Below are 10,280 nucleotides of genomic sequence, written 5' to 3'. Positions count from 1 at the left end.
CTGAATATAACTAATTCATATAACAACTCAGCATATTATATATAAGTTGAGAAATTAGCGTATGAATCATTTTGACAGATCATTTGTGGGATCTTCTCTGGAAAGTATCCCATTGGGTGGATGCTTTTTGCTGCTTCTCAGTATTTCAGCATGCACATGCATATGAGTGTGTCTACACTCACATATTTGTATATTTTAACTAGGATTCATTTGATGTAGACATAGGCGTTGGACATTCAAGTCATGGACATTTCCACATATTATATCCATTGACAAAATTCTACGAGTCGTGAATGTTTCTAATTGATGTAAAATCGTGAATTATGACTCATTTGTGAAAACCACTTAAAAATAAGATAAATCACTTATAGAAAACAAAGTCATATTGACCAGTCTTTATAAACGCCAACATTGTTAAAAAAAGAACACAAGTCATTATAAATGAAAGGAGCATGTCGAGACCATTCTAAAGAGTAAAGGCCGGATTTGCAGTGCTATGACACTGCCAAAACCAATTTAGCTAGAAACCGCAACATGGACCGTTTTGAACCATGCGAACACCAAATCTTTGTACTCGTACCACTTCCAAGGCTGGTCTCTCTTGGGAATCGTGATGGTGAGCACGCTGTCGGCATTCATGGAAGCCGTGGCCTCGCTCACCCTCATCTTATTTAAACTCGGCAGCTCCACCTTGATGGGCTCGTCTCCTTGGCCGATCACCCAGAGGGCACGGCCCCGCCGGATCTCCACCCTCACCTCGTCTGGCCTCAGCCACGGCCTGTCCATCTTGTACACGTAGGCTGCCCCTGTCTCTTCCTCGGTGACTAGGTCGTATGATGCGGCGCTCCATGCGGCCTGGCTTTCATGAGGATTGACGAAAGACAGACTGAGTGGTCGCTGCACAGGACGAGGGAAACGCATGATGGTGTCATGAAATTTTGATCTACTGATGCAATGCCGGCATTGCTTGCTCTTCTTATGAATATGGAAATTCCGGAATTGCTAGTCGTTATTCCTTTTCAGCTCAGCAAACATGCTGTCTTTGGGCATTTTCTCATGAGAGATATCCTAGCTCTGAACTAAAGAAGGGATATCCGAAACTATGAAATATCCAATTAACCTTACAGACTATGTAAGTTCCAACTCACATTAAATCCTCCATCAAATTGCAGACATTGTAATTAACCTTATGGGCTATGTAAGTTCCAACTCACATTAAATCCTATATCTAATTGCAGACATTGGATATCACAATGGCAAGGCACGAACTGCCATAAAAGCAATTCAAGGCCTCAGAAACAAAAAAAAAAAGCAAGGAGGCAAGCGACTTCTGATAGAGGCCCAAAAAGGAGCTCATGGTACCCGTCTAGCTCTCCTAGTGGAGACCGACTGTATAAGTCACACATTTGATGTTAGAGGGAAAAACCATTTACCCGGACCCAGATGATCATTCAACATATTAGTATAATCATAGAAGCTTCACGGCCTAATTAATAAAACGGAGCAAAGAAATTAAGAGGTTACCTCCTCGTAAAGACCCAAATCCTCCTTGGTGTCAACAATCTGCAACGTTCCAAGAACATATTATTTGCAGCAAGATCAACTCTCATCAGCATATTAAGAGAAAAAACCAACTCGTCGTGGATCTCAGTGGTAACATCTTTATGTTGAGCATCACTGAACCAATGGAAGAAGTTGATCTCGTAATGAAGAAGTGGGTGGGGAATCGCAATGCATGAATAGAAAGTCTAATGAATATAAAGTAGAGGTGTCAAACGGGTGGGTCCGGTCGGGTTGGGTTTGGGTCGGGTCATTAATGGGTCGGCCAAATCGACTCATTAACCCATTTATGACCCATTGAAGCTTAATGTAAATTTTTCGACCCATACCCGACCCGACCCATATTAATAAAATAATTTCATATTTAACTAAATTTAGGAAAACTTTATTCTTAAGTTTTTTTTATAATTAAAAAATTATATTACTAAAAAACTTCCAATCTTATTTCTTATATATATATATATATATATATATATATATATATATATTAAAATGGTATTGCTAAGATAGTTTTATACAACACAAATTTAATGGACAATTTTTATAATTTTTAAAATAATTATTTTAAAAAATCGAATTTTAATTATTTTTATTTTAAAAATATAATTTTCTTTTTTTCTTTTTGGTTCTTCTTCTTCTTTGGCCAGCCGCCGCCACGAAGACGGCTGGTGGCCTATCGACAAGCTCGAGGCTCACCAAATCCTCACCCAACGCCGGCGAGCTCGAGCCTCGAGCCTTGTCGAACGTCGGCCAGCCTCCGCCTCGCCGGATTTGGCGAGCTTGAGGCTCGCTAGTGTCGGGCGAGCTCGAGCTTGCACCTCGCCGGATCTCGGCAAGGCTTGAGCCTTGCTCGACCCGGCGAGTTCAAGTCTCATCATATCGGTGAGGTTCGAGCCTTGTCAAGGCGAGCTCGAGCTTGCCCGACGCCGGCAAGCTCGAGGCTCGCCTTGCCGGTCGCCGGCCATTGTCGTGCCCGCGACCCGCAGAGGAAGAAGAAAGAAAAAAAAAGGAAGAAAGAAAAGAAAAGAACAAGAAAGAAAAAGAAAAAGAAAAGAAAATTAAAATAAAAACTAATTATAATTTTGGTATTTATAAAAAAATATTTCTGTAAAGTTAAAGAGAGAAGAGAGTCTCTCTCTTAAGACCCACTTAAAACCAAACCCATTTAAAACTCACTTAAGATCCACTTAAGACCCACTTAAAACTCACTTATCAAAATAAACCTATTTAACTACTTTTTATCAAGGACAAGTGACCCATATATGACCCATGGGTCTAAGACCCATTTTGACACTTCTAATATAAAGACAGCCACAATGATACACAAACCAAAACCAGACAGATTAACTAGTATGGTACCGGCTTGCGTGTCTTGTTATTTTTGGTCCATCTCCAAAAATTTATCACTGGCCTCCTCATTGATCAATCAATACACAAACCAAAACCAGACAGATTAACTAACACGATCATAAGAGATACACTGTCGTAATTAACCTAACAGATTCCAGCGCTCTAATGACGATGCAGATGCACAGAAGGGTCACTAAGTTGTTCATCATTACAATCGGCGGCATCATGGCAATTAAAATCTGCTGCCGAAATTTCCAAGAGCTGGTACTTATTCTTCATTGACATTGGAGTGGGTTTCTATCAAGAAGGCAGCAAAATGCTAATTTGCTTCCATGATTATCAAGTGCCGAGGGTACAAAATGAAACTAAGACAGGGAAATCAAAAACAACTCTTTACACCAAGACATTCTTGAAAAAGAAGAGGAATTCAAGAACTCAACTCACAAACAGGGCCAAAAGAACTGGGGTAGTTCCCAAAATTCTCGTTGACCTTTAGAAACTCACATGCAATTAAAACGAAAAAACAAAAGAGAAAGACGCGAGAACTTCACGTGATTGGTGAAATGGTTACACAGCGCGAAGCATGATTATGTACCTTTTGAACCATATCATGGATTTCTTGGGGCTTCTCAGAGGAGGGAACGAGCTCCTCGTCCATTTGCTCCGAATTTTCATCGTCCCCTTTTCCCTTCTTTCCTCCGTCTCCGACCATCATTCACGACACGATCTCTTCCTGGCGTGACCCTGTACAAATCAAAATCTAAACTGAGCTATCACTTTGGAAAGAGAGAGAGAGAGAACAAAAGACTTCGGTTTCGGGGGTTTATTAAGAGTGCAGGCGCGCTTGAATTGGGGAGCATTTTCTTACGAGAGTGAAGGTCACCGCCTCTCTCTCTCTCTCTCTCTCGTTTTCCGAATTCTCTCTCTCAGCCACAACTTTTGTACCTTCAGTCAATTTCCTTTCGAGTAATGATTACAAAGAGAAATTTTTGTATTGGAAGCGAGTGATATGCAAATTGTACCGGTTGGCTCCGATTTTCGAAAGCGTGGCCCGATTTCTAACTTTTAAAAATTAAATCGATATTTGGATAATCCGATTCGTAATTATATAAACTTTTTTTTCAATAACTATTTTTTTTTAATTTCTTCATAACATGCAACATCAAGTAAAGGAAAATAGTTTGTAATAATATTTATAAAGGAGTGTTTATTTTACTTGTACAACCGCCTGCGTCTCTACTAAGAGCAACCGGCTTGAAACATCCAAGTCACACAATCTAAGCGAGTCGGAATTGACTCAGTTGTCGATGACCATGTTTCTCTGCTTTTCCAGTGCATTATGTAGTCGGCTGTTTACACTTTCGGTGGGCATCGATGAAATTTCCTGGATGCTGTGTGGCGATGTTAACGAAAGAAGAAAGTTCGGTGGTTCTGGTTCCAGATCACAGCTGATGCTGAGCAGGCCTTGAATTTTGGAAAGTGCATTGTCCCTGTCAAGATCAGATCAAGACTCAAGAATCTTCCTGGAAATAGAGACGGGGAAATTCATTGGTTTCTTGACAAATGGGGTTATAGGGAGTCTCGAAGGTTGACCAAAAGATTGTCAAAAAAGAAATCGATGACGCTTGTCCTAATCCATTGGACATTAACTTTAAAACCCTCGAAAAGATTGTAGTGTAGCTAGGGCTGGTGAACGGGCCGTGCTAGCCCATGGTTGGTTGAGGCCCCTTTTTAATTTTTCAATTGAATTCGGCTGAAGAAAACTTCGACAGCATTCAATAAAAATTGCAAGAAGTGCAAGCATTATAATGTTTTAGGAATTAGTGCATAATTACTGAAACACATTCATTCAATTAAAGAAGAATCAAATACGAGTGTATCTTCGGGTTTGCAAGAGAAAAATTAAATGTATGACTGCCCAAATAATGATTACATAGAAATTACACCCAAGGGGAATGCCTAATTAATTCGGCATCTTTGGTGCCATGTCCCTCACCATGATTCAGATTATAAAAGCGTTGTCATTGAAAAATGTTTTATGCTGGTCACGTTTAGTTGGAGTCAATTTGTTGCAATGACCAATTGTGCCTACATATAGTCATTTTTACATTTTTTTTTTTTTGCAATCGAGCTGCATCTACTTGTTCCATAATCCATTGCTTAATACCGGATATGGATCTTGATGGTACCATAGATGCCTATGAGATTAGTAAGTCTCGAGCCATGTTATAAATAAGTGAAAAATGCGAAACTCTACTAGTCCATCACTTCATGACATAGAAGCTATCTGTTAATATGTTTGGAGTTGTTCATTGTCAAGTATGCCTCAAACTCATTGCTAGTAGAAGATTGCGGGCCGTTCTTCCTGTTAGGAAGCAAATACCATACAAATTTCTAAGCAATGGCTCTCGAGGGCATCATTGCCATCTGTTTGGTGGGATCCAATCATTGCCATTTGTTGGGTGGAGTCCATCTTATTGAATCAAGTGGTGTGTGCATCATACACATTGTGGATCCAATTCTTCACTATTGTGAATATCTTAACGACCTAGACATCCTCACCTAGCCCCAGACTTTCTTAATAAGGAACAAGGAGAGTTTCAAGCTCTTCCAATTTGAAACTTGATTCCACAATAGTGGATATAGAAAAAAATGTTGGAATGTCGCCATAATATTTGAGAAAATTTACCTCCTTAGCCACTACTACTTCATTGAAGAAGAAATCACCCTCCTTACTTGCTATTTCAGCCGACATCGAGTATAGAAATGGAATGGCACAATTGCTTGACGAATCAGCGCTAGATGACAAAGAATCCGTTGCAGCACCTGCAAGAAGTTTCTAAAGACTTCAGCAACTCTCCAAATTTGTTGTGTCAATAGCGAGAGAGCTACAGTTCCATTATGAGTGGTGGAGTACAGCACCGATGCACGCATCTCTTGGCATGCATTCCTTAACATCTTGTGCATTAAATACAACCCCATTCTCACGTGTAGAGGGAATTTTTCAATTTGCCTTCCTTGTAGCACGTAGGAGACCTCCAACTCTTTATTCCTCAGTGGGGTGGGTCTAATCTATTTGACCCACCCACGTAAGCTAGCCATAGAGATTGTAAAACCGGCAAAGATCATCTTGCACGCAAAAATTAATGTGGTGGTTGAATTCGACTACTTGTGTCTTACACACACAAGCTAAAATTGGTGTTCACCTTTGTGATTCCTCCTAATCATTGAGTCATCGTGTTTCGTCGTTGTCGAATTCGGTTTGCTATTGGGGTGGAGTTGGTATGTAAACATTGCTGTTGCAAAACTCATTAAACAATTTGAATGTGATTTGTTAGTGAAATCGGGATTGAACTGGGACAATTATAAATGTTTATCATTGTCCTTGTTCCCCATTGCAGTACTTAGAGTGTAATTAAATCGTTGTAAAGAAAAAAGGAAAGATTGAAATTGACAGAAAGATTATAAAGAGCAAGAGCGTGAGGTAGTGACATCTGAGCGAGAATCGAGTAATGACGACAAATGAGAGGGGCCGTCTATAGAGGGAAATCTATTTTCCCTGTAGTCACTGTTATCTGGGGCCAGCCATTGGGCCCTCAATAGTCGCTTGTAAGTGATCATTTCATTCTTGAGGCCAGGCCTGAAATAATTGAACTGAGGCCCAAACATTGAATTCGGGCTCAAGGACCGAATCGCAAAAGAGAAAAGAAAATATCGGGGAATAATCGATCATCAATCAGACTAACCCATTAAGTATATCCTCTTTTTTCGCTTGGAAGATAGCTTAGTATATAAAAACGTCAATATAATATTTCACGTGAGTTGATCTTGTCATCTTGGAAGACTATAGTTTAGATATGCATGTAAGTGCATGAAAAATTACAAATTCGTTTACATGGATATCCAAATATTTCAATCCGACTAACACTAATATAATGTAAAGATATTTGCGATTGTAACACCTCACTTCCCGTCAATGCAATGCCAAACTCAGCAGCATGGAAATAGGTGGCACCATAGGGGGAGTGGGGATCTATCTTCAATTATCTTTCGAGATATCAATGCGAATGGTCTTAAACCTGAATCCAATGTTTCAGTACCACTTTCGAGATGGATCGCACTTGGGAACTCTGACCGTGATCACGCTGTCGCGGTTCACCGAAGCCATGACCCTGCTCACCATTGCCTTATCATTCTTCGGCAACCTCGCCTCGGCCGTCGGAGCATCCCTTTGGCCGATCACTCGCGAGGCCAGTCCCCACCTGAGCTCCACCCCTCACCTCCTCCTTTAGCCACAGCCTGTCCACCTTGTACACGTAGTCCATCGCCGTCTCCTCCTCCGAGGCTAGGCGGTACGGCATCGTCCCCAACTCGCTCCGGGATAAGGCCTGGTCGAGCGGGGAGACATATTTTAATGACGTCCTGATATGCCCAGACGCATCCCCATCAAATGGCGACGGATAACTCATTTTCCCGACCTCTCAAAACCGCTGATGACATACTTGATCCCGTTGCGAATTTGTGATTCACCGACGAAATGTCTGAAATGCTTCCCTTCTTTTGAAATGAACGAACACGTGGACGAGCGGCTATTTCCCGTCTCAAAAGGCAGCTGAACAGGACCCATCTCGTCGCCTCTGAGGTACGGATATATCGAGAAAACCGCATGGGCATGGATATATAGAAGAGAAGAAGATGGAGAAAGTTGACGAGCCAAACTGCACGGATGGCGTGTATGGAAATGGTCAGCGGCAGGGAGTGAGTGGGAGATTTCTCTGCTTCTTAGATGCATTGCGGAGTGGTTGCTTACAGTTCGGGTCGTCGCCGATGGAGTTTCTCGGACGTGGTGGGTTCGGCTTGACAGTGACAGAGAGAGGTTAGACTGACGCTCGAACGTTGACCTTGGCCGAAGATTGTGGGGAACAAAAATAAAAAAGAAAAGAACGCGATCACGCTCGTCCTAAGTCGATCGGATTTGTTTGGTGAGCTGTTCCTGAAAATGCGATATATCTAGTTTCAATTGAAATATTTTCAAAAGATTGAAAACAACTTCGCGTGAGATGACGGGAAGGAAAGCTTCTACTTTGTTTACTCATCCTAGTCATCGGATTTTTATCCAATGTACAATAAAGTCCTTAAGCTTTAAATTTATTTAATATGGTCCATAGACTTTTGATGTATTTTCAAGTTAGTCCCTAAACTATATTAAAAACTTTGATGTTATCATTCAATTAATTCAAGTTCAAGAATAAAACTGAACATTTTCAAATGGTTCAAAGACTAAATTGAATATATATCAAAAGTTTAGTGATCACATTAAATAAATTAAAAGTTGATAGATGACATTGCATGTTGGTCTAAAGTTTTGGAACCATATTGAAAAAATTGAAAGTTCATGGACGATATCGCACATTAGGCTAAAGTTTAAAACCATATTGAACAATTTAAAAATTTAAAGATCATATTGCAAATTGGGTCCGTTCGTTTCGCGGAAAATTGGCCATTTCCGGAAAATATTTTCCCATAAGTCATTTTAGGGAAAATGACAATATTTTCTGGTATTCGGCTAAAACCGAAAATGTTTTGAAAAATATTTTCCACTCCCTAAATTGGCGAGCGTGAGTGTCAAGGTCAAGGATCGCTAGATCGACAAGCGGGAGCTTGAGATCGACGAGCTTGAAGTTTACCCAGTGACAACCGATGACTAGCCAAGAAAGAAGAAGATGAGAAACAAAGAAAAGAAAAAGAAAATAAGAAAAGGAAATTAAAAATAATTTGAATAAAAAAAGAAAAATACAATTTAAAAATAATTCGAATAAAAAAGAAAAGAACAAGAAGAAAAGGGATGAGGAAGTGATGATTTGTAGAGGTGTGAAATAAGAGAGATCAAGTGAGGAAAATATTTTTCACTTTTCAAAAGTGGAAAACATTTTCCCCAAATAATTCATTTTCATGAAATGAATTTGGAAAATCCGTAAAACGTTTCTTGGAAAACATTTTCCGTGAAACGAACGGAGCGAATCTTATTGACCAGTCTTTATAAACTTCAACATTGTTAAAAAGAGAACACGAATCATTATAAATGAAAGCATCATGTGAAGTCCACTCTAGAGAATGAAGGCCGGACTCGCAGTGCTGTGACACTGTCGAAACCAATTTAGCTAGAAACCGCAACATGGACCGTTTTGAACCATGCGAACACCAAATCTTTGTACTGGTACCACTTCCAAGGCCGGTGACCCTTGGGAATCGTGATGGTGAGCACGCGCTCGGCATTCATGGAAGCCGTGGCCTCGCTCACCCTCATCTTATTTAAACTCGGCAGCTTTACCTTGACGGGCTCGTCTCCTTGGCCGATCACCCAGAGGGCACGGCCCCGCCGGATCTCCACCCTCACCATGTCTGGCGTCAGCCACGGCCTGTCCATCTTGTACACGTAGGCTGCCACTGTCTCTTCCTCTGTGACTAGGTTGTATGAAGCGGCGCTCCATGCGGCTTGGCCTTTGAGAGGATGGACGAAACAAAACCCGCTTGGTCTCTGCACAGGACGAGGGAAACGCATGATGGTGTTATGAAATTTTGATCCACTGATGCAATGCCGGCATTGCTTGCTCTTCTTATGAATATGGAAATTCCGGAATTGCTAGTCGTTATTCCTTTTCGGCTTAGCAAACATGCTGTCTTTGGGCATTTTCTCATGAGAGATACCCTAGCTCTGAACTAAAGAAGGGATATCCAAAACTATGAAATATCCAATTAACCTTATAGGCTATGTAAGTTCCAACTTACATTAAATCCTCCATCAAATTGCAGACATTGCAATTAACCTTACGGGCTATGTAAGTTCCAACTCACATTAAATCCTCCATCTAATTGCAGACATTGGATATCACAATGGCAAGGCATGAACTGCCATAAAAGCAATTCAAGGCGTCAAAAAAAAAAAAAAAGGAAAAAAGAAAGCAAGGAAGCGATGATAGAGGCCCAAAAAGGAGCTCATGTGTACCCGCCTAGCTCTCCTAGTAGAGATCGACTGTATGAGTCACTCATTTGATGTTAGAGGGAAAAACATTTACCCTGAGCCAAGATTATCATTCAACATATTAGTATAATCATAGAAGCTTCACGGCCCAATTAATAAAATGGAGCAAAGAAATTAAGAGGTTACCCCCCGATCGTAAGACATCGCCCCCAAATCCACCTTGGTGTCTGCAATCTGCAACGTTCCAAGAACATATTATTCGCAGCAAGATCGACTCTCATCAGCATATTAAGAGAAAAAACCAACTCGTCGTGGATCTCAGTGGTAACATCTTTATCCTGAGCATCACTGAACCAATGGAAGAAGCAGATCTCGTAATGAAGAAGTG

The 10,280-nt window shown here is 40.7% G+C and overlaps 1 protein-coding gene across 1 annotated transcript; it reads right to left on the bottom strand.

Annotated features, from left to right (window-relative positions):
- Positions 1–516: 516 nt before the first annotated feature.
- On the bottom strand, positions 517–921 carry LOC120290446. Its single transcript, XM_039306715.1, has one exon. It carries the CDS (start codon positions 919–921, stop codon positions 517–519), a length of 405 nt encoding a protein of 134 aa, XP_039162649.1.
- Between the last annotated feature and the right edge of the window lie 9,359 nt (positions 922–10,280).

This window comes from Eucalyptus grandis, chromosome 2, assembly GCF_016545825.1.
Source record: "Eucalyptus grandis isolate ANBG69807.140 chromosome 2, ASM1654582v1, whole genome shotgun sequence".
NCBI lineage: Eukaryota > Viridiplantae > Streptophyta > Magnoliopsida > Myrtales > Myrtaceae > Eucalyptus > Eucalyptus grandis.
The sequence above is the reverse complement of the archived record's forward strand: the minus strand, read 5'-3'. Positions and strand labels throughout refer to the sequence as shown.